This window comes from Corella eumyota, chromosome 5 (genome assembly GCF_963082875.1).
Source record: "Corella eumyota chromosome 5, kaCorEumy4.1, whole genome shotgun sequence".
Lineage (NCBI taxonomy): Eukaryota > Metazoa > Chordata > Ascidiacea > Phlebobranchia > Corellidae > Corella > Corella eumyota.
The window spans coordinates 2,428,132-2,451,892 of NC_137494.1; the positions used below are offsets into that span (position 1 = coordinate 2,428,132).

The 23,761-nt window shown below is 29.6% G+C and overlaps 4 protein-coding genes across 5 annotated transcripts; 1 reads left to right on the forward strand and 3 right to left on the reverse strand.

Moving 5' to 3' along the window:
- Nucleotides 1-288: 288 nt before the first annotated feature.
- LOC145753737 (leucine-rich repeat-containing protein 43-like) lies at nucleotides 289-5,006 on the forward strand. Of its 2 annotated transcripts, none has more exons than XM_082570174.1 (11): nucleotides 289-466; nucleotides 543-594; nucleotides 882-1,084; nucleotides 1,548-1,795; nucleotides 1,949-2,069; nucleotides 2,402-2,596; nucleotides 2,694-2,799; nucleotides 2,954-3,131; nucleotides 3,371-3,584; nucleotides 3,737-3,952; nucleotides 4,450-5,006. In XM_082570174.1, exons 1-11 carry the CDS (start codon nucleotides 374-376, stop codon nucleotides 4,690-4,692), a joined length of 1,869 nt encoding a protein of 622 aa, XP_082426300.1. In that variant the 5' UTR covers nucleotides 289-373; the 3' UTR covers nucleotides 4,693-5,006. The 2 variants fall into 2 exon arrangements, with proteins under 2 accessions (XP_082426300.1, XP_082426301.1); XM_082570175.1 differs by having other exon boundaries at nucleotides 2,957-3,131.
- On the reverse strand, nucleotides 4,878-6,451 carry LOC145753738 (uncharacterized). The gene is made up of 4 exons (XM_082570176.1): nucleotides 6,183-6,451; nucleotides 5,825-5,966; nucleotides 5,663-5,748; nucleotides 4,878-5,507 (listed from the first exon to the last, which is right to left on the reverse strand). The coding sequence occupies exons 1-4, from the start codon at nucleotides 6,334-6,336 to the stop codon at nucleotides 5,137-5,139; spliced, it is 753 nt and encodes a 250-aa protein (XP_082426302.1). The 5' UTR covers nucleotides 6,337-6,451; the 3' UTR covers nucleotides 4,878-5,136.
- On the reverse strand, nucleotides 6,356-7,195 carry LOC145753739 (coiled-coil domain-containing protein 134-like). Its single transcript, XM_082570177.1, has one exon. It carries the CDS (start codon nucleotides 7,176-7,178, stop codon nucleotides 6,471-6,473), a length of 708 nt encoding a protein of 235 aa, XP_082426303.1. The 5' UTR covers nucleotides 7,179-7,195; the 3' UTR covers nucleotides 6,356-6,470.
- Nucleotides 7,196-16,396: 9,201 nt separating this feature from the next.
- LOC145752725 (uncharacterized) lies at nucleotides 16,397-20,405 on the reverse strand. Its single transcript, XM_082569052.1, has 3 exons — nucleotides 20,219-20,405; nucleotides 16,939-18,861; nucleotides 16,397-16,848 (listed from the first exon to the last, which is right to left on the reverse strand). Exons 1-3 carry the CDS (start codon nucleotides 20,332-20,334, stop codon nucleotides 16,659-16,661), a joined length of 2,229 nt encoding a protein of 742 aa, XP_082425178.1. The 5' UTR covers nucleotides 20,335-20,405; the 3' UTR covers nucleotides 16,397-16,658.
- Nucleotides 20,406-23,761: the final 3,356 nt, after the last annotated feature.

Genomic DNA, 23,761 nt, shown 5'->3' on the forward strand with positions numbered 1-23,761 from the left:
TTAAATAATAATTTCTTCATCAATCAGGAGCTTATTTTCCAGCAAATCTATCTAGTTAAATTGTTTTTGTATTATTAAACATTTCTTACTTTATAAAAAAATCTATGAAGCTAAATCTTATAGTTTATGTCCTAAATCTAATTAAGTGTATACAATGAAAAAATTATTGTCTAAAAAATAAATTAAAAAATAAAACGTTTAATTAAAATTTCTTGAGGATAAATAAAATTAAAATCTATAAAATTACCATGGCAACAAGATTGGTTATTTCCCTAAAAAGTTCGGTGCTAAAAAATTGTGCAAAAATTAAAATGTAAAACGCATTCCTAATTATAATAGTTATTTAACTAAGATATGTTTTAAATAATAAAACATGACGTCACTAGAACGAACCTGTTATTCTGGGTTTATTGAACTTTTACGATCTTTGTGTTTGAAAGAATTCCCGTGTGGTTATGGAACCTGGGTAAAAATAAATAAAATTTTATTACAACCTTACGTCTATGATTTGTTAACACACAACTAACTTTTTTCTACTTTAGAGAAATCCAAAAGATCAATATGCAGATGGTCAATATTCTATCACACTAAAAGGTAAATTCTGTATTTCTTTCTGTGTGAATGTGTTTGTATTCTTTCCTATGGCTTTATAATCTTACAATCTTTAAGCAATTTATTAACTTTTGCAAATATTTTGGTCAAAATAATATAGAAAGCTTTGCATAAGACTGCAAAACATTTCAAATTCCCAATTAATATAAATATGCTTTTTTGTAGATAAAGTATAAAACATTTTAAATATTAATTTTTATATTGCATTGTATGATCAACAATTACTGTAAACTTTAAAGGTAATTTAACATTAACTATTTTTCCACCAGATTATGGAATTCAATTTGAGAAAATGGAAGTTCTCCAAGAGTATTTAAACTCTGGGACATGGGATTGTGATACAAGTTGGAGTCTTGAAGCTTCCAAATTAAGAAGTTTGGCGGTTTCTGAACCTTGGAAAATAGAAAGTGGAAAAAGGGGAGAAAAATTTGTCCACGAGTTTTTCAAGACTTTAAGAATCATAGACAAACAAGTAAATCACTTTAAAAGACTAACTTTTTAAGATAACTTTTTCTTAAGTTATCAATTCACTAACAGCATTGTGTAGAGGTCAAAACACTTGCTACACTACATGAGGTTGAGGGTGTAATCCCCACTACTCTCATGCTGTATGGTTCTTGAGTAAGGCGGTATATACAGCATAAACTCTTGCTGAGCACTTAATCAGCCACATAATTATTGGGCAATTATAGTCCATAATATCCCAAGCTGCCAAAAGCAACCTGAGACTTGGTTGGGGTAACTGATGTTACACCATGTTTAGGTTGTAAAGTCGGCCTTTCTACATTGAGGATAAAAATATTAAAAAAATTATAAGAAAATATGTTATTGCAGTTTGTCTAAAATTAAATTTGTAGTAAAATATCATAGAAAAGCTATAAAAAATATTAATTTGCTTTGAAATATTTTCTTATTGCAATTTTACATTTTTTTAGATTACAAAAGTAGATAACAACATTCTGAAGTTAAGAAACTTAGAAGTTCTTACTTTAAGTGTAAACCTCTTGGAATCAATTCCATCAGAAAATCTTCCATACAATCTTAAATCTCTCGAACTTTGCACAAATTATCTTAAATCTGTTGAGTCTTTGTGTCACAATCCGCCCCCTTTGCAACATTTGGGTTTATCTTATAACTTATTACATAGCATTGATGAATACAAATATTTTACTGTTGAATATTGGTAAGTTAAAGAAATCAATTCAAATCAAATATGTAATTGTTTTAAACAATAATCTGCTACATTTTGTATTGCATGAAAGGTGTATTGTGTGGTTTAATAGGGTAATTGCATAGAAAACTTAAGGGTTTTTAAATATCCATATTTTTAACACAGGCCATATTTGATGTCCCTGGATTTGAGCTACAACAATCTAGTTGGTTTAGTTGATTTGATTGAACGTTTGTCTTCTTTGCCCAATCTTAGAAACCTAATTCTTCAAGGAAACCCACTATCTGTAAGTTACAACCTTTTAAAATTGTTTTGAATTTAATTCAGATAATAGATTTGACATCTTTAGTTTGCTTTAATTATACATTAGTACAAAACTAGTCGATAGCCTTATGGTCAAAATTTTATTTGTCATAATTTGGTCGCAACCCTCAACAAATATTCGCCTATGATAATTTACCTGCAAACCACAAAAGGCAGTTTTATTTATTTTAAAGACCTATAAATTGTTGTCCACTATATAATATTTAGATTTAGTATGGCCATGCATCATAGGCATTACCTACATAATAAACTGTTTTGTTCTTAAAATTTTCAAAACAAAAACTTTATTTTTAGTTAATTCCTGGTTATAGAGGACATGTTGTTGATGCATTAAGAGAGCTCACTATATTGGATGATGTCAGTATCTCAGCAGATGAAAAACATCATTTTAAAGGTCTCGGGAAGAAGAAGGAATTGATCTTGGATGAAGCTCAAGTTATTGTTTCTATGGAAGAGTTGTCAGGAATACCAATGCCAGATGAGTTAAAGGTACAACAAAATGTTTATCTACATATAACTTTAAAATTTTTAGTCCTTTTATTTATAACAGGATATTTGTGCAACTGAATTCTTTTGTTTTTTATAGGAAGATGAAGAAAGGCCAGAATTTCCGGTAATTTCAACTCACTTTGTTGTTCAGTATGAAATGCTTAAAGATTGTTTTCCTAAAAAAGATGACACAGAATCACCAGGTTTTTAACATTTTAAAGCTTTAAAAAAAAAACTTCATAATTTTAAAGGCCTTTAAAATAATTGCTTGTTATCATATTTATTTAATTTATTTTAAACCAAAAGCAATGAGGTTAAATTTTTTGAACAGCTATCTAAAATATTATTTTTTATTAGAAGTTTTTACTCGAAATGAAACAACAGAGCAGACTAATCGAACAACCAACAAAACAGAATCGACAACCATTAAAGTTAAATCAACAACCACCAATGTTGAGTATGAACCAACTGAAGTGGTTCAGCATTTAAGTGAGGATAAAGAATGGGAGGAAGGAGAAATTAACATAGAGTATAAGTAAGTACTTTTTTTATTCACACTTAAGTAGACACTCTTTTCACTTAAAATAACACATTTATGTGGTACCATAATTAGATCAAAAAACTTGTTAAAGATTTAAAATGTTCCTAAAATTAATTTTACATATATTTGCCTTTAATAATTTAAATGTTTTTACCATATCTTGTTAAAAATTAAGTTAATTCACTTTTACACAAATAATTAGATTTAAAATTAATTGAAAATTAATTTTTAAGAAAATTACACATTGTTGATGACCTCATTGCTCTAAGAGATTTTTGCAAACGAGGAATCAAATTTACTGTACTCTCTAAGAGGACACTTCACTGGCCAGTAACCCCAGAGGAAGATGGGGGTGTTGTTAACACCCCTGAAACTCCAAGCAAAAAGTCAGCAAAGGGAGGGAAAGAAACCCCAAGTAAGAAGGGAAAAGAAACAGCAAAATCAAAGGTAAAATTTAAATAAAATTATCAAAACTAATTTTTAAACTGTCACAATTTGCAATTTACATTAAAATATTTATTTTTAAACTGTTCCAAGGCCAAACACACATTTTTCGGTATTTTTTACCCTAACTAAACAACCAAATTTTAATCTAACAGGGTGGCAAAGGTGATAAAGACAAAGCCAAGAAGAAATCCACAAGTGGTAAAGACACTGGGTCAGATATGAAAAGTGATCCCCCAATTTTTACTGAGATTGGAACCCATGTTATCCCACTGGATAGCTTTCTAGAAGGGGATAGAATTTTTCATGTTAGTTGTCATTGTGGTGGCGGCCCCATGCCTACTTTGGAACAACTTAAAGAAACCCCAGTGGTAAGAAAGTTGTTAAATTATTTGTTAAATATATTTGTAAATTATTAACTTTTTTTTGAATAAATTTATCCTCAATGTGGAAAGGTCTGCTTTACAGTCTAAACATAGAGAAATGTTAGTTACCCCTTAATTTTACCTAATTTTGAGTTGAGTGTACCAATTTTTGATATTAATAATTATATTTGACTGATAATTTATCCAATGTTTTTTTGGTTTAGCAGCAATTGATATCGTATTAGCATCATATTTAAGGTTGCTGCAACATGTAAGCAACTGGAATCAAACCCAATATGTATTAAAGTCAAGTGTTCTAACCATCATACAGTGCCCCTGTTTTTTTAATATTTTTAATGTGAAATTAATTCTAAGTTTTATATTTTAATTTCTATTGTTTGATATGCTTCTTGCTACAAATCCTAATTTTTAAATTTTGCATTAGTAATGTTTAAATATTAAGATTCAACATCATTTTAGTAAAAATTAAACAATTTTTTAAGGAAAACGAGGTTGAAACGAAACCCCCACCAACCACAAAATCAGGAAAACAACGAGGTTCATCAGCTGACAAATCTAAAAAACCTGGTTCAGCTGGAAAGAAAAAAGATGCCAAGAAAGTGACGGTTGCCGATGACAACGAGGATGGCTCTGAGCAAAAAGAGCCCCCTCCAGTGGTGGTACAAGTCACGGTTGAGTTGAAACGATGGGAGACTGCAGCTGATTGTTTGAGAATGATGGATTAAGTATTTGTTTTTCAAGTTTTAATTTTTTTAATTATTTTTTCTTAACAATTCTGTTTACTATTTAAATCTTCATCTTTTAATGTTTTTTGTATAGATAAATATGCAAAAATAGATTTTATTTTTAGTTTAAATATTATAATAATGTTAAGATTTTTCTATTTTGTAAAAAAAGCACAATTTTTCTATTTGTTTAACAATTTATTATTGAAAAATTTTGTTCAATACAAAATAAATTATAAAATGACGTTTTAGTATTTACAATACTGAAATGAAATTGCATATATACAAATATTTCATTTAAAATGAGTAAAAAATTTGGCACAAAAATTGATGTCAACAAAAGTACGGTATTTGTTTTTTATCTATAGCACAACAGCATGAACTTGAATTAATTATTTATTTTATTAGTTTGGCAAAATTGAATCAGGATTAGAATTAATTTTATTATTTTTTACAAGTTGTGACAATTGCTTCAATGCTCTGCTCTAAATTATCAAAACCTTCTAAAACACAATCTGCCGCAGCAAGTTCAGCGGCAGAATAACTACCTGTCGTGACTGCAACACACGGCACATTATTGTCATGGGCACAACTAATATCTTTTGGCGTGTCACCAATGACAACCATATCACTGTTCCCGATGTCAGTTTGAAGATGTTGCGAATAACGTTTTCTTGCTACTTCAACTAATTCTTTTCGTACTCCGTGATCAGAACCAAATGCTCCGAACAAGGTGTCAGAATCAGGCAACATGAACAGTTTGGTGTTGATTCCGGCAGATTCTAATTTCATTCTGGCAGTGCTTATTAGATTACCTGGTATTTTAAAAATAATAACAACAACAAAATAAGGTAAGTATTACATTTTCTTTTAGTTAACTGAAATTTAATCCCCAGCACATTTATGATTTTAAAGCTTGGATGACTTTTTTTATTTTTATATATAAGCAAATAAAATTTAGTATACAAACCAGTTAGTAAGGCAACTGTGACATCATCACGTTTCGAAAGAGCTTGTAAAAGTTCATGGACATTTGGGAGTGACTTCCATTTATAACTAGTCAAAAAATTATCATATTTGTTAGAGAATATTGTAATCTACTTTCTAATTAAGTTTTTAAGTATTAACTTACATTCCTTCATCAATTCCTTTCTGTACTTGTATTGGCATTAACTCAAAACTTTTGGCAACAAGATTGTCATAATTCTTACAATTTTCTCGAGTTATTCCATTTGCTACAAGAACATCATCAGCTATTGAAGGATCAGTACCTCCTGAAAAATTAACAGAAAATTATTTATTTTTGGTTTATACAACAATAGCATTAACAAATTAAACAGTACAGTAAACATTTTGGTGGAATAACTACATTTAATTGTTTATCGCCTATACACTATAAATTGTATTACTTCTGCTCTTTAAAAGTAAACTGAGAATGAGTTAGTACAATTCAAAATTGCAATGAATAAATTTGTGGAATTAAAGTCAACCTGCAAATACACATCCTTTTAGCTCCAATTTTGTCCCAAAAGCTTGTGATAAAGCCTGCATAATTGAATCCCCATGCATTCTACTTGTAAAAGCAAATTTAGTGAGGGTGCCGTCAATATCAAATAACAACAACCTGGGAATTTTGAAACTCATTTTGATTTTATTTATAAACCTGAAAAATGATCAAGTATTTTAACAATTAAGCACACTTAAATATTAATTTTATTATAAAGTAGAAAAACAGTACTCATCATTTATTAAAAATTAATTAAAATTAGGTGTAACAGTTATAATTCAGAGTGTTTAGTAATTTTAGGCCCCATTCGTTTTTGTTTTAACCCCTTTTTGAGTTTATTTTTTCTCTTTGCTGCTTCATAAATTTCTCTTCTTTCTTCTGTCGTAATTTCAACATTATCATCATTTTCCATTTTTTTAAAAGGGTTTTCATAATTTTCATTTGATTTCCCAATACCTAATTCTTCTTTAATACTGGTAAGAACAAGCTGGTATTCTCCCTCATATATTTTCGAATTATTACAAATTTCGATTGCGTTTTCTAGCGTACTTTTCCATACAGTTTTTTTCTTGCCATAAAAAAACTGAGATTGTTTTGGAAAGCGAACAACTAAATCAGCAAAAAGTGCGGTATTCTCTAAAACTTTTGAAAACGGCTCTTTTACTATTACATCATTAGGAAAACCTGATTTATAATTATTTTCTTTTAATTCTTTTTCAGCTTTTTGGAGTGTTGCAATAATAGCCTCCAACATAATACCAATTAAATTTGCTCTTTTTGCAACATCGTCCATTAAGATAAGTTTTTCAATAGCAGTAATATGTTCTTTCCGTTTCAATTTAAATAAGTTCTTGTATAAATGTAATTCATTGTCAGTTTTTGAAGCTTTTTGTTTAACTTTAGAATTTTCAGTACAAATTACCAAGTCAGTACATATAAAACAAATTAAAATACTTAACCATATTATTTTCACAACCATAATAGTTTTGTTTTACTCTAAATCTTAAAAATGTAAATTTTTGTTTAAATTTTTCGTAAATTTTCACCGATTTTAAGTCAAAAAATGATTTTAAATTACAATCATTAAAGATTTTTATTCTATAAACCAATTTAATCGTTATTAAGTTTTGTCTCTAATGCTCCGTTACTGTTTTAAGTAATAAATAAAATAGCATGCTATAAAAGTTTTTTTGCAAGGTGTTGAGGATAAACGAAAACCACACGTAATTGTTATTGTTTGGAATCAGCCAAGCAGAAACCATGACGTAATAATAAAATAACATAGAAATTAAACTGTCGACCTATAAAATTTGCAATAAAATTTTTTAAAACTACAAAAAATGGTGGGATACCTATAATTTTTAACTAAATATTTATTGTTTTGGGAATTCTTGAAAAGAGAAAAATACAAGAAGTCCGGAAACGCGAGGGGATAGTTACGTCTATTTTAAATCACAAATTTAAATATACAAAATTAAGTAAAACAACTTAATAAAGTATCCAAAGATACACAAACTTTAAAAATCATAAAATACCCCGGTTGTGGTTCTTAATCTTTATGAAGTTGTGACCATATTACAACTAGGGTTCTTTTTGAAGTAGCCTGCCAAATAGGTTAAAAATGCAAAACAAGAAATAGTAAGACGATGGGGTTATACAATCACGTGGTTTAATTGGGTAGAAACAAGGTAAAAATATCGGTAGCCTTAAAAGTTATTCAAAAGCCACGGTTGTGGTGCACACTGATTCTTGCGTTGCGACTATATTACGTCCTTCAAGAAAATTGTTTAAAAGGCTACTAATAAAATTTTGCTAAAGATTTAAACGGGCTTTTAAGGCAAATTATACTATTATTATTTTAGGAAATTCAATGTGACATAATAATTACATTTTATAAGTGTTTTTATAAAGCCCCTACTTTGAGTTGCGATTTATTTACAGACCCGAGCTTGTTTTTTTTAGAACTGAACATATACGCATTTAAAAGAACATTAAATATAAAAAAAGAGTGGAGGCTAAGTATTAAGTGTCTTAGAACATATTAATATAAAGCACAATCTAAGTTTATGTACACTTAAATATTTTGAAATATATGCATAGGCTATACAAATATAGAAAACAATTAATGTTTTTCCCTAAACTTGAGGATAATTATTATTTTTCTAATTAATTCAAAAAAACAATCATCGTTGGAATTTCGACGCGCGAGACAAAAACCCGTGAACGTTTTTTTGTGACGTCACATAGGCGTTTCTTAAAGTTCTTCTCGTTTTGCGCTGGTACTATGCGCACGTGTTTTAGATCTCTGTTTTTAGATGTCTCTTAATCGGTAAGTTTGTTAAATTTTTAGCTTTATTTAAAAACAATTGACATTGTTTCGTAATAGGATTGTTAATAGTTATTAGATTATTGTATTTATTAATATTTTATGACGTAAGAATAATATAAATCTATTGCGGGATTCATAAATTACTTTTAAATAGGAATTGTCATCAGACAACAATTGTTAAGTCACAAATTATATTAATTATATTTATTTTATATAAATTTACCTCTTAATTTTACTTTTTACTCATTTTAACTAAAAAATACGCGCTTTTTTATGCTAAAAACGCAATGTTAACGCGTATATTTAAAGTTTTAATGTAGAATTTTATTGATAATATAATAATAAGATCTAAAATTAACCTTTTATTAACGCTAGTAACGCTAAAAATAAGTTAATACTCTTGCGTATAAATATTAAGTTTTTTTAATAAAAACTGATTTCTATGAAAATTATAACAAATATTAAAATGTCGTCAACTTAGTAAAAAGAGCGCGAAATGTGTAAAGTAATAATTTTTGGATGTTTTTTGTGTTTTAATAAACTTTAAATTGTTTAACGCAACGTAGATAAGTTAAAAAAGTTTGTTGGGTTCTGTAATTCATAAATAAAATTTATGTAATAACAAAATTTGCTTAATTAAAGCAACTATTCGTGTAAGAAAAGAAAATTGTGATGCGATCGCTCGAAAACAGTTTAAAGGCGTTTTCCAAACGGCGTCGAAACGTAGGAATTCTAAAATGTGTTGCAATCTGCACCTGGTATTATTAACCCTTCTAATAATTAAGTCAACTATTGTTGCCATGCTTTAAAACTCGTTGCGCTGTGACGTCATTTTAACCCTGTAAGTTATTTGGCATCTTCAGTTGACAAAATTTTTGAAATTAAATTTTAACATGGATTTGGCATTTATAATTGTAATAAAATACAACTTACTGTGACCTTATTGTAAAAGTAATTTAGGAATATATTAATTACAATGCAAGATTTTAAATTTGTTTTTTTAATACAGGTTTTGCCATCAATTCAACTGTTTGGAAAAAAAGGATTTTTTTGGAATCTTTAATAAATTGCTGGATTTGAATATATATATATAGTTTTTGGAAAACTTTAACTGTTATGCAGATTTGAGTAAGTTACAAAACTTTATTGTAACAAAAATGACTTACTACAGACAATATTAAAAAAACAATGACTGTAAATTATAAACCGACAATTTAAAATGTTATAGTGCTAGGCACATTTTTACTTTTATATTTTTAATACTCTACTGTTAGAGTTGATTATGTTGTTTTGCATGACAACCATACGCAATATTTGTAATATATATAATGCTAAAAATACAAATTTATACCTGGTAAACTAAATTTAAATAGAAAGTCTGCCTGTCAATAATATAAAGATTTAAAATACTTTGTTAACTGAACAAATGGTAAACATATTTATTACTCTACTGTTAGAAGTGGTTATGTTGTTTTGCATGACAACCATACGCAATAATTGTAATTTAAATAATGCTTAAAACATAAATTTATACCTGATTAACTTAATTTTAATTGTAGGGGTGCCTGTCAATAATATATAGATTTAAAATATTTTGTCAACTAAACTAATGGTGTTGAGTACTTGCGAATAGATTCACGATAATTTTAAGAACTCGTTAACAATATTTAGTTAAAGTTTAGATTTTAAGTTTATAAATTAATGTCCCTTTTCTTCCCAAATTGCATGTATGCTGCATGAACTGCATGGGTTTTATTTTTTGCATGGTGTTACTAACTGCTGCTGCTGCATTTGCTTTTTGCGATCATAATTATCAGCGCTCAAGCGAGCTTTTGCGAAATCATTATCCCTTTTATAAACTTGGCTTTCTAAAATTTTTGAATTAAGTATAGTTTTCGGTTTTTAAGGTTACGTGAATCTATTCGCTACTACTTTGTATTATTAGTAAAGTTGACATTTATTTTAAATTGGCATATTATTGTTAGGTGTTACTGGACATTAAGGTTGAGTTAAACTGAGTTAGTTTTAATATAAAACACAAACTAGTTGAAATTTATATTTTATTCATTTTTATTTTTAACTTTAAATTAACAAATATTTGCATAAACAAAAAAAAACAATTATGTAACAGAGAATGAGAATTGCCAATTAACTAATGACAATTTCATGTCAAATGACAATTATACATGTCATAGTCACATTTATGACAAAAACTTAATGGAGCAAAGGAGGAATTATTAGAACAAGGGAAGAATTATTAAAACAAAGGAGGAATTGTAGGAACAAAGGAGGAATTGTTGGAACAAAGGAGAAATTGTTGGAGCAAAGGAGGAATTGTTGGAACAAAGGAGGAATTGTTGGAACAAAGGAGGAATTGTTGGAACATAGGAGGAATTGTTGGAGCAAAGGAGGATTTGTTGGAACAAAGGAGGACTTGTTGGAACAAAGGAGAAATAATTGGAGCAGAGGAGGAAATATTGGAGCAAAGGAGGAATTATTGGAACAGAGGATGAATTGTTGGAACAAAGGAGGAATTGTTGGAGCAAAGGAGGAATTGTTGGAACAAAGGAGGAATTGTTGGAACAAAGGAGGAATTGTTGGAACAAAAGAGGAATTGTTGGAACAAAGGAGGAATTGTTGGAACAAAGGAGGAATTGTTGGAACAAAGGAGGAATTGTTGGAACAAAGGAGGACTTGTTGGAACAAAGGAGGACTTGTTGGAACAAAGGAGGACTTGTTGGAACAAAGGAGGACTTGTTGGAACAAAGGAGGACTTGTTGGAACAAAGGAGGAATTGTTGAAACAAAGGAGGAATTGTTGAAACAAAGGAGGAATTGTTGAAACAAAGGAGGAATTGTTGAAACAAAGGAGGAATTGTTGAAACAAAGAAGAAATAGTTGGAACAAAGGATAAATAATTGGAGCAGAGGAGGAAATATTGGAGCAGAGGAGGACTTGTTGGAACAAAGGAGGAATTATTGAAACAAAGAAGAAATAGTTGGAACAAAGGAGTAATTGTTGGAGCACAGGAGGAATTATTGGAGCAGAGGAGGAATTATTGGAGCAATGGAGGAATTATTGGAGCACAGGAGAAAAATTGAAGCAGAGGGGGAATTATTGGAGCACAGGAGGAATTAGTGGAACAGAGGAGGAATTATTGGAGCCAAGGAAGAATTATTGGAACAAAGGAGGAATTATTGGAACAAAGGAGTAATTGTTGGAGCAAAGGAGGAATTATTGAAACAAAGGAGGAATTATTGGAACAAAATAGGAATTCCGTTTTCTCGAAGGAAATAACATTATGCCAAAATCAATAACACTATTCTGAGGATGGAAAGAATTTAAAGACGCGGACTTAATCATTTATTTTACAAAGCTACAGCAAAAAGGATATAAGGTAATTATATTTCTTGTTGTTAAAATAATATATAGTTGTGCAAATTAATTTTTTTTTATATAAGAACTGCAATGATAAAATTTTTTATGTAACACAACATTTTTGGATTGATTTTCCAAACTAACAATATTTGCAACTAACACAATTTTTTTTTATGTCAAAATGATTAACATCATCCTGTTCAAAATGGTTTGCTAACACTATCCTGTTGGATGGAGGGATTTAAAGACGCTGACTTAATCATTTATTTTACAAAGCTACAGCAATTACGATATAAGGTGAATATATCTGGTTATTTAACTAATTTATTAAAAGGCAATAAGTAAGAAAACTAATACTACAAAAAATAAAAATTGTCTTTATAATGTTAGACATGCATAGTTAAAATTTTCTATTTGGTAAAATAATATGGCATGGTTACCAAACCTTTAAAAAGGTGAGTTTTATTAAACTAATAATATTAACATTTAATTTTAGATTGCTGTAGGAATTACAATAAAGCAAACAAGAAGACAAGTTCACTGTTAAACTATCCAATATTAAAAGGTGAGTCTAATATTCTAGAAAATTTTCGATATTTAACTAATTGTTATGCTAAATGATGTAATTATAATTTAAAAAACTGATATCAATAAATAAGGTTATTGTGGGATGCTAGTTTTAATTAAAATTAATTTTCTAAAATTTTTTGTATATTAAATTAGAACTTTATTTTTACAGGCAAAGTTGCAAAGCCTAATTTGGATTAAGGCTTTTAACATAAAAGCAATGAAGTTTAAAACCATTCACACTAAAGGTAATTACATCTCATACATTATCTTTATTAAACTAAACATTGTTAAATAACAGATTTAAATAGTATGTAGATTTATTAAATGTAAAAATTCTAATTTTTTTTATTTCAACAGAATGGTTTAAGAATGAGAATTCTGCAAAATGGGCAACGTGGATTTGTTAGATCTTCAACTCCTACAAAGTAAGTTTTATTTTATTTTATAATTTTCTTTCATCAAAATGGATTTGTAACATTGTTTAGTTTTATTAAATTGTCCTCCGTATTTTATTTTGGTATTTAAATTGTTAAACATTACATTCATTTGCAATAACCAAGTTTACTTGACAAAATAAATAATAGGTGTTCCTATGATAAAAACTTAATTTTAAAGTACGATCAATTTTTTTAATAATCTAAAATTATTAAATAGTTTTTTTACAATTATCTTTTGTTTTAGGGAACACTCAACCTTTTAAGCGGTGGAGTTACTCCAAACTAAACAATCAAACCTCATCAATGAACCCTTTTGTAAGTTAAGTTAACTTCGTGTTTATATTGTATATATATACATAATTTGTTTTGGTATTTTAGTTAAATATGATTCTTTATGCAATAACTTAAATTGTTGGACAACATAAATATGATTGTGAATATGGTTAGTCTTAGCATTAATTTTTTTGTTCTTTTTTCAAATAGGATTTTAATGTAAAATAAAATCAAATATGTAAGTTACTTTATCCTACAAAGTTTTATTTTGTTTTAGAGATCCTTCTATCGTTCCATAATCTGGATTCTACTCCAGACTACACAACCAAACATCAGTGGTTCTACTACCACACAATCTGCGTGGTGTAACACCACACAATCTCTACACACTACAAAATCGAATCTCATGGTAAAAAACCTCATTAATTAAGTTAATTAACTCTTATCTCTTTTACTATTTAAACTCTTCTTGTTAATTTTCACTAGGATAAGATAGCTCTAATGTGTGTAATGCTTCGCCCTCTGGCATTTTTCATTTTTCACCTAACTGCAACATTGTTGCAACTAAGGCCCTTAAACAAATAGGGTTAATGGGGGGGTCATGTTAGGGTAGGAGATAGGTTAGGATAATGGGGGGGGGGGGTCCTTAAACTGTAGGCTTAAGTAACATAACTTAAATAACTATATTAACTTTTAAAACTTATATATAAATATCTGTAAAGAGGACAAGCCTCACTCGGTTTTTGTAATTTTAAAGCAAATCTGGATGTATACGGATATCGGTAAACGTGCAATTCGGATAACCGATCGCAATTTCCGCCGCTCTCCATCATATCAGTTTTCTAACTGGTATGGTCTTTTTATTATCTTTCTAATTAAAAGTTTGGTCAAGTATTTTCCATGCTTGGGTTAAACTTTTTCTATATAATGTAAATGGTGTGCCATGAGTCGAAGTCTTCGCAGAGCAAAAAAGGAGGAAAAAGATTTTGGATGAAGTCTTCAAATTTTTGTAAAATTTTAAATTTTATTTGTAATTTGTAAAATGGTTTTTAAAGGTTTTTAAAAAGTTGAAAGTAGATAATTTGTGTCATTAATTTGTGCTGCTGTCGGATTTTCACTTTAAACTTTTATCAAACTCTTGACCTCCAAACTCAGGACTGAAAATAAAAAATTTCAAACTCAGGAACGAAGAATGAAGATGGAGCAAATAAAGGTTGGTTGCTATGATAACCACTAATGTGATGTCATAGTTCAAGTTAAATTCTTTCAGAAAAGAATTTTAACTTAAAAAAAATTCTTACAAAAAAGAATTTTAACACTTAAATGTGTTATAATATCACTTGTGTGATATTTTGTTGTGACACTTAAATAATCGTTTATTCTTCAATTCTTCCGTATAAGAATTTGAATTTAAATCGCTCCGATTCCGACGCTTCACTTTCGGTTTGCGATTCCGTTTTATGTAGTTGTAGCAGAAAGTAGAACTGAGATAAAGTTATGCAGTTTTGGAAATTAAAAAAAATGGCAGAGTTAGCAAAAAATTCTTGTAAAAAGTTTTAAAAAGCATTTAGTTACTTATAGAATACCGTTAGAAAATTTAAAGACTTAGATATTTTCAAGTAAGAAATATTTTAATTTTAGCTTGGTGGTTAAGTTAATTTATTTAGTTTAAATTTGGAAAAAATTCAAGACTCAACATTTTCAAGTCATCTAACAACTACAATTTTTGGAATCTCGCTGGAACTAAACCCTAACTATTTTGTTTTTTCAGCTCTACAGGCTAACTAAGACTAACCCCTAACCATTTATTTTTTCAGTTCAACCCTAACTCATTTTCTTTTAGGGTTTTCAGGTTTACAGGTTAACAATCTAACAATCTAAAATTGGGGAATCAAAATACCAATCACATATTTACAGTTTTACAGTATTACAGTTCAGTTCATGTTACTATAGATTGTTCGTTTTTAGTGGTTCAGAACCAATCGCGATCAGATCGATATTCTGCTAATATGTACAACCACCGAGAGTTAGTTTTAGTCCGCCGTATACATCCAAAGGTTTTTGCCGGGTTTTATGGGTTTCTGACCTTATCTCCTCCTGACGACTCCCATAAAATTCCGGTGTTGGCCTAGAACTAACCCATTGCTTTCTGGTTGACCTTGTCGTGGTGCAATGGCTTATTACCAACAAACCAGAGTGACCTGGTTTTGATTTCAAAAAATTTTTAAATTAGAGAAATATTTTGGAAAAAAATTGTCAAAACCAGGTTAAATGTATATTTAAAACAATTTGCAAACCTTTAAAGTTTTAGAAAGGTTGGTTTAAAAAAATTATGTTAATGATAAATGGGCTAAAAATTAATATAAAATAATAAATTAGAACTTCAAATTATCTGTGGACCTTCCTTTTTTTTAGATAAAATAAAAAAAAACTTTTAATTCTGTTCTTATGAATAAATTTGTACAAGTTTATACAATTATATGTTTGGTATTCTTTTACGATTACATTTTAGTGTTTTTTTATTGAAAGCCAGTTATGTAAAGCTGGTAATGTGACAATAAATTATTTATCGAAAAAAAATCAATTTGTTTATTTATTTTATTTAAAATTGAAATAATACAATAGGTAAAATTTATCCTAAAAAATAGATTAGCCATCAAAATTGCTGTTTTTGATTTATTTGAAACCAATCTTGCTGGTTTAAAAATTAAAAAGAAGTGGGATGAATTTTAGGTAAAATTTTGTAGTGTGTTTGTCAAAAAACAAATATTTTTTTTATACCTTGATCTTCAACTTTAGTGTAGGCTAAACAGCAAGAAATTAATAATTTATTAAGTTTTTTAGCTGATGCTAATTCGGAATCGTTGTTATACTAAAAACTTTTTTTTTCGTCTGAAATAAATCCTAATTTACTGAAATAAATAATTTGAAACTAAATGATAATTAGGATTTTTGGCCATCAAAGTTTTTATATTTTTTAAGTTTGGGAATCAATTTAAAAATAATAATACTTCAATAGTGCTTTTTATGACCTAAACAAGATACTTTGTATATAATTTAGCAATTTAGTTATTAGCTAAAATAGATTAAATGTAACCTTAGATAAACCTTTAGATAAGACCATACTTTATTCATTTTAAATGGGATAGAATATGATTTTTGGTATGAATTCTAAATAGATTAAAACAAAGAAATAGTAAATTTTTTTTTATACATTTTATAAATAAAGCAGTTTTTATTCCAAAAAATAAGTAAAACAGAAAGTAAAGGTTCATTTTCTCGAGGATAAAGTAAAATATTTATAAAAAACAATTCAACCATAACAATAGATAAACTGGGGTTTTCCCTTAAGTTTACAATTGATTCAATTTTACAAAACTGATATTTTAGCCTACAAATGAAATTTAACAGTAAAAGTAAACCATATTTAAAAAAAAATCATCAAATAATTAAGTATTAAATACGGCGCTATATTATAGTTTGTTTTCATCGTTAATTCTCAAACATTGTTTTCTGATAATAGAAGAAATGTCGACAGATTGCAAGACAGTTGTTTGCTTTAAGAAACGAGTTTTGTAATATGAGTTTGAATTCGTTCTTGGGCGACTCAGTGTAGAATTTTCAGAACGACTTGTTGTTTGTGGTGTAAATCCAGCTACAGTACTATACAAAAATAAAAATTTTTAAATGGCCTTTTATTTTTATTAGATGGGTATAGTACATTAGGTTGTTAAATATATATTGAATTTTTACCTTGGCCTACGCACAGCACAACTGGAGTGACTTTGTCTCAGCTTCCGGGCTCTTTCTCGACATGCAGCGCACGTTCTGGGGGAAGTAAACGACAAGGAATGATAATGTTTATCGTCTTTTATTCGTTCACTTGACTCGTAAGTATAAGGTTTATAAGTTAAAACTCTGTGGCGTTTTGCAACAGGTTGTTCTGGTGTAAAATTGCGGGCTGACGACACTGAATTTCGACGCGGCGTATCGGACCCTCTTCGGTTACGTTTATCAGTACATGCTAACCAGTGGTTATGTAAAATAGTTAGGTCCCCACTGTCGCAGGCTTGTTTAAATACACTATTGTCGCCTTGGCCTACCTCTGTAGCCCAAGCTAAACGCATGCTTTTACTCGGTAAAGATTGTCGTCTCTGGGACCAAGTACAACGTACAGTTGATTGTTTGTTGTTGGAAGTTGAAGGCGTAACTGGCGTGGAAGAGTCTAGCGAGTCACTAGGGGCTGCTGTAGTACTCGTGCTAGGTGGCGACGATGTCTTACCATTTGTGTTAGTAGTTTTATGTTTATTGTTTTGTCTGTGATGTAAGTTGTGATATCGTCTGGTTAGCTCCTGGGTAACAGTTTGTGATTGGTGTCGTTCAAAGCTGAGTATACGTTCTAATATGGTCTCCATAGCCTCGCGAATTTTTAGTTGTTTAGCTCTTCTACGAGTGTAATAGTCTTTAGAGTGACGTTGTTTGGTTTTATGGCGACTTCCTGGGGTTAGATCTGAAGTAGTAACGCACGATCTCCAATCAACGTCGTATGGTAAACTGGCAAGTTCTGAGAGATTATATTTCTCTAATGAACTCGGTAGAAACGAACAAAATTCATATTTTTCGGGCTCTGGACTTGCTTGCGAAGAGTTACTTGCTACTTCTTCGTTTGTAAATGTTTCATCTACAGAACTAGCAACTGTTGAAAGATTTTCCTTTTCGTAAAGTTGTTTAAAATGTTCCTGTTCGCTCTTAGAAATATTTTGATCCACAGCCATTTCGTTACATTCATCGTCGGTACTCGTTAACTCGTTTTCAGAAATATCCGAGTCTTGAAATTCATCAAAAACGTTTTCATCTTGCTCAAGAATAGTTTTAGTTTCAGCAATGTTGTTGTTTTCGTTCAGGTTACAACCGTTTCCAAATTCCATGTCCGAAATAGGGGATTCTTGACTGCTTTCACTTTGTAAAGGCGAGGAATCGATTGCCTTATCTTCGCCTTCTGTTTTATTATCAGTTTCCACTTTGGTTTTGTCAAAAATAACATTCTCGGTATATATAGAAGAACTGCTGCTAGTATTTTTTGCGCGAGTACAAGCCAGCCTGTTTATTGGTCTTTCTTTCACAGGCGGCGATTTTCCTTGAAGGCAAATCTTGGCCAAGGTGGTATTTGAGTAAGAACATATTTTGTAATTTTTCTTTGAGTTATTTTCTATGCTCGGCCAATTTTTGTTTTTAGGCTGTATTACAGTTTCTGGCTTGGGTTCTACTTCACGAGAACGATTAATAGTTTGAGATTGAGCCACATCTGGCTTAATAGGGTCTTCCTTTTTGGTATTTACGCAGGTCGACAGCTTTCTTCGCCACGTGGATAAATTCATCGTTGTATTCCGTAAATCAGCAACAGTTATGCTATTATAACTCGGTATATCTTGGCCTATTTCAAATTTAGGACGTTGTTTAGTTGGCTCAAAATCATTCTCGAGCTGGTATGTTGTCTCACTTGTCGTCTGTATTCGAGGGTAACAGCGTGTTGGTGGTGGCGCTATTTTTCTGTGGGATGACGCACTGTTCACCCTTTCTCTTCTTCGACTCTGACTCGTTCTTGGTGGGTAAAATGGTGACTCGGCATTTTGTAGATTCCCGGATAAAGATGACGTTGCATTTCGTGACGTTTTTCTACGAAAATAAAACGAATTATTAGCAAAATACGGACTTCTAACTTTTTTAAGTCTAAAGTTTTAAAAGATCGATTTAAAAAGTCAACAAACAACCAGACTAAAAGTGTGAACCCATTGACCGCTGAGCTATAGAGAACGCGTGTTAATGATCAAAACTTAACCCACAACGTGGGAATCCCTGCCCTTGACGATCCAATTACCCTTAAGTACAGTCATGCCTAAACTTTCGAGTGTGGATTGCAAATTTAAAAGGGTAAACTCTTTGCATAGCTTTTATGTAAACTTGTGTAGAGCTTTTGCGCAGGCGTGCACCCCGCTCCAATTTTACCGCGAATAGGATTGTGACGTCATCGCGACCCTTGTAATCTCGAACGCAAACAAAAGTCATTGAAGTACGAAACTTGATTGGTTTTGAGTTTATTTGGATTGCAAAAAATCAGTTTAACTTTGCCGGCAAATTAAAGTTAAAGCTTTAATTTTATACACTTGACAACACAATTTGATTCTTTAATTCAACTATTTATCTTTTACATACTTTGTCGTTTTAGTGTTTAGAAACGGATACACGTACTGTAATTGATAAATTAATTATTTATTAAGCATGTGTATATAAAAATAAGTTGCTTTACACTTGGCTTGTTGCACTGTGGTGTTAGTTAAACATAAGCCTTAGTAGGTTTTAGGTTATTCAGGGGACATAGTTTGCTGCTTATTCGTTTGGTATCTGTTTAGAACAAAATTATTTTGTTTTTGCGTTTTTCAATTAAAAAAAAACGTGTCAAAGTGTTGGTGTTACAAGTTGTTCAAAAACATAAACGGGTTAATGTAATGCTTTACTCTGCTGCTTAAAATTGGCGCGTAATCCGTTTGCTTTATTTAATTGTGTATTGCAAAACTTCTGAAATTGTTTTCGACTTAAACTTGATGACAAGGACCGCATGAGTCCATTTGTCAAACATCTCATACGTTTAAGTGCTTTCAAGTATAAGTTCATTGTTACACCCAATTACCATGCCTTAACAGTGGGTGCGCCACATAATCCAAACCAACTTAACCAATCAAATTTCATTGCGGATTTCGACTTTTGATGGCGGATTTTAATGGTAGAATTTTAATTGCAAAAAAACGGAAGTAATATAACAAATATAGGTGGAAATTTAATTTCACAAAGCCAATATAGTTCTTAATGGACGATTTTTTTATTTTTTTTATTTTTTATAAAACTCTAAACTGTAATACATATTTAAAACAAATTAGACCCCCTTCTACCCCTTTTCAAGTTCGTTTGTTATTTATAATTAAAGTTAGGTTAGGTAATTTAATATAACAATAAATTATTTTATTTGAAAATTTACTTGTCTATCGCAGATTTAGTTGAAGCCACGGGATGCCAACTTTGTCGGTAAATCGTTGAAATCAAATTCTGAGAAGGGGTTATTCTTACTGTAGTGTCAGTCTTCATATTTACCATCAATTAAAAGACTATTTAAGTTATACAATAAACTTTTCAATTAATTAAAAGCATTATCTCCAAGATGCAACAGCGCTGAAAATCACATTTTACAAGATATTTAAGTTTTAAAATAAAAAGTTAGCCTTTATTTATTCTTGTAGCCTAGCTTGAAAACAATGTAGTTCAACTTTTACATTAAACCCGAGTAAATTAAACACAATATGTTGTTGCTAGGGTGTGTACACAAATCAATCAAAACTACCTTGTATACTTAATAAGAAATAATTAATTAACCATGCAAATCGGCCTTATCAAACTCAAATAGGTTTAATTCAATCCTAAGTTTTGTTTAGTATTTTAACTTCTCTGTATTGTCGATCAATGCTCGTCAGACAAGTATCATTAAATGGTCTCCCTTCTACAAAAGCTCCAACTACTCGATTAACACTCGAAATACACTGGCATTTTGATTTTAAGTCGGTCTAGACCATAGCTCAGTTATACTTGAATATGGCTTCAATTTACCAAATCGAAAATACAAATACAAACTTTATACAATCAAAATATTAAACTGATCTTTAATGTGCCTCGTTTTCTTTTGTTGGTAGATACGACGAAATATTAAATTACATTTCAGTCAAATCGATACTCAAAGCGCCGGCTTAAATGGTTTTATAATGTATTTCGGCATACCTTAAAACATCTCCGCGAATAACCCTAACATAAAGGGCAAACGCGTGTATAGGCCCTTTAATATCTCCTCAAATGTTTAAGCCGCCGAGAGCCTTATGTATGTAATAAGACAATAGCTTTAACATTGTAATAGGCGTTTCTATACTCACCTATACATTTGACGCAGGCACTTCAGTTGATAAGGCACAAATTCGCGCATATTATGAAACAAACACAACTTAAGTGGCCACTTTATTAGTGTGGCAACGTCACATCAACGTTTGTTGATTGCCACAACAAATATTAGGAAATAGCGTTGGTTATTTCTTGTTTTTGTAATTGGCGGTTTATTTAATTTCTTGGGCATTTTAATCGATTTACATTGTAAATGAATTTATTGATCGAGCATAAAATACATTTTATAAGCCAATCGTGCCTTCGTTCAGCTTCTTTACATACGTTTTACTTGATTCATCAAATATAAGTCGTATTAAACGCCTTCTAAAAATCCACAAAACTCAATGTAATAACTGATAAATACAACTTAAAACTTAGTTTACAAAAGAATATTTTTCGAGTTAATCCGATTTAACTCTTTTAAAACAAGATTGTAAAATGTCAAGCCAACTTTGCAGGTAAAAACGTTTATTTAAAGTGAAAGGGTTATTTTAGCGCCGATGTCATTGATTTTTTGTAGATTCTAGGGGGACGTCAATTTTACTAACAAATTTAACCAATTTTGTCTTCATACAAAAAATTAAATTGATACAAACGACTTGCAAGAAAATGCTGTTGTTTAACGAAATAAACTAAAGCGGTAATCTAAGTTTAATCATTTCTGCCGTTTTATGTACATTCTAACTTCTTTTGTTTTTTAAATTAAAGATAAATACCTTATCTTATCTCTGTTATCTACTTTGATAAACTTTACAAAATTTAACTTTATAATTAAATGTGATTCGAGTTCAAAAATTTAGATTTGATGTTTTGTATTTTTCCTCGTTCGCCTAAGTACAATGTTGTTAGCCACAATATTATTATTAGGTCACAATATAATACATACACGCGCTTGTACTGTTTTAAGCTAAAACATCGAATAAAGGACTGTATTTGATTGGATAGCATTATTCGCGTCACGCTGAATTGTTACGTAACAAGCAACATTTTAGATCGGGAATGTTTCTTAGTAATAATATTTTTATTTTATTAAAGATTCTGAAAGAACGTGGGCAAGATGTATAAGGACTGAATGGGTGTGGCACGATTCAAACCAGCTAACTCGTGAACTGTTACCATATGAAATGAACAATTTTATATCGTCGGTCGCAAATTATAATTTATAGGTTGTCCTATTAAATTACTTGTGTTATCGTGTTTTTATGCTAAATTAATAAGAAACAAAACATTTTTTAAAAATTTTAATAATAACAAAATTTTATATCTTAAAACTAAATATTGCAAAAATAACAACAAGTTATAGTAGGTTTTATTTAGACGTAACTTTGTTACGAGTCTTGCTCTAACTTCAACAAATCTCCTTATATTGTTAATATTCGCTTGAAACTAAAAGAAATATAAAAGAAAAGAGTTTAGGCAATTTTTTTTTGTAAGTTACCTTTTTTAATTAATTCTAAAATTTAAAAACCCAAATTTGAAATATAAAATAAATGTTATGATTTATTTTATATCGGTTAATTTTTAGTTCGATTCACTACAAAAATATTAATACTAAAATTAGTTAAGCGTTAAAATGAAATTTAATTTTTTGTTTTTTTTTTGAATGCGAATTTGTATAACTTGTCTAACTGAAGTATTAGATAAAGAGAATCGCAAAAATGTTAAAACATAGGAAATTAGGGCAAATTTTTATTTTTTTTGTTTAGAATTTCATTAACCGTAGTAACCGCAGTAACGTAACGAATCAATTTTTAAAATTTAGGTTAAAAATATAACTATTCATAAAAGCACATAACAAAAAATTGTGACGTCATATGCAAAAAAATATGCAAAAAAAAAAAAAAAAAAAAAAAAATTTTATTTAGATTTTAAATTTCATTCACTATAACAACCGCAGTAACCCAATTAACGAAATTTTTAATTTAAAATATTAATAATTATAAAAGTTAATAGGCATATTACTTAAAATTCGCCAAATCCTAAAATCCAAAATTATTCGCCTTATTTAAGCGCATTTGTTTAACTTAAATCCTAAATAAAGAAATTCACGAAAAATTTTTTCATTAAAAATTTGAGGCAAATTTTTGTTCGGGCATTATGTACAACTCTTAAGTATGTTAATAACTAATGTCATTGTTTGGTAGAAGTTGCAAAAAATAAATAAGGAAAACAAACAACGAAAATGAAGCAATGAATTTACTATGTGTAATTAATGACCTTTAAAATATAATTAAATAACAATTTTTTTTTTGTTTTTATTTTTTTTTATTTTGCGATTATGTATGTAAGACTGCATTCTTTGCTATGTTAGGTCGGTGGCCCAATGGTTAAGACGCTCAACTTACAAACCTAAGCTGTAGATTTGTTTTTGATGTGATCAAACAACTCTAATTTTTTTTTTTAAATTCCATTTACTATAACAACTGCAGTAACGTAACGAACCTATTTTGAAATTATTAATCAAAAATATTAATATTCATAAAAGTTATAGGCATATTACATAAAATTTGCCAAATCTTAAAATCCAAAATTAATTGCCTTATTAGATGCGCACTTGTCTAACTTAAATTCCAGATAAAGAAATTTGCAAAAAAAA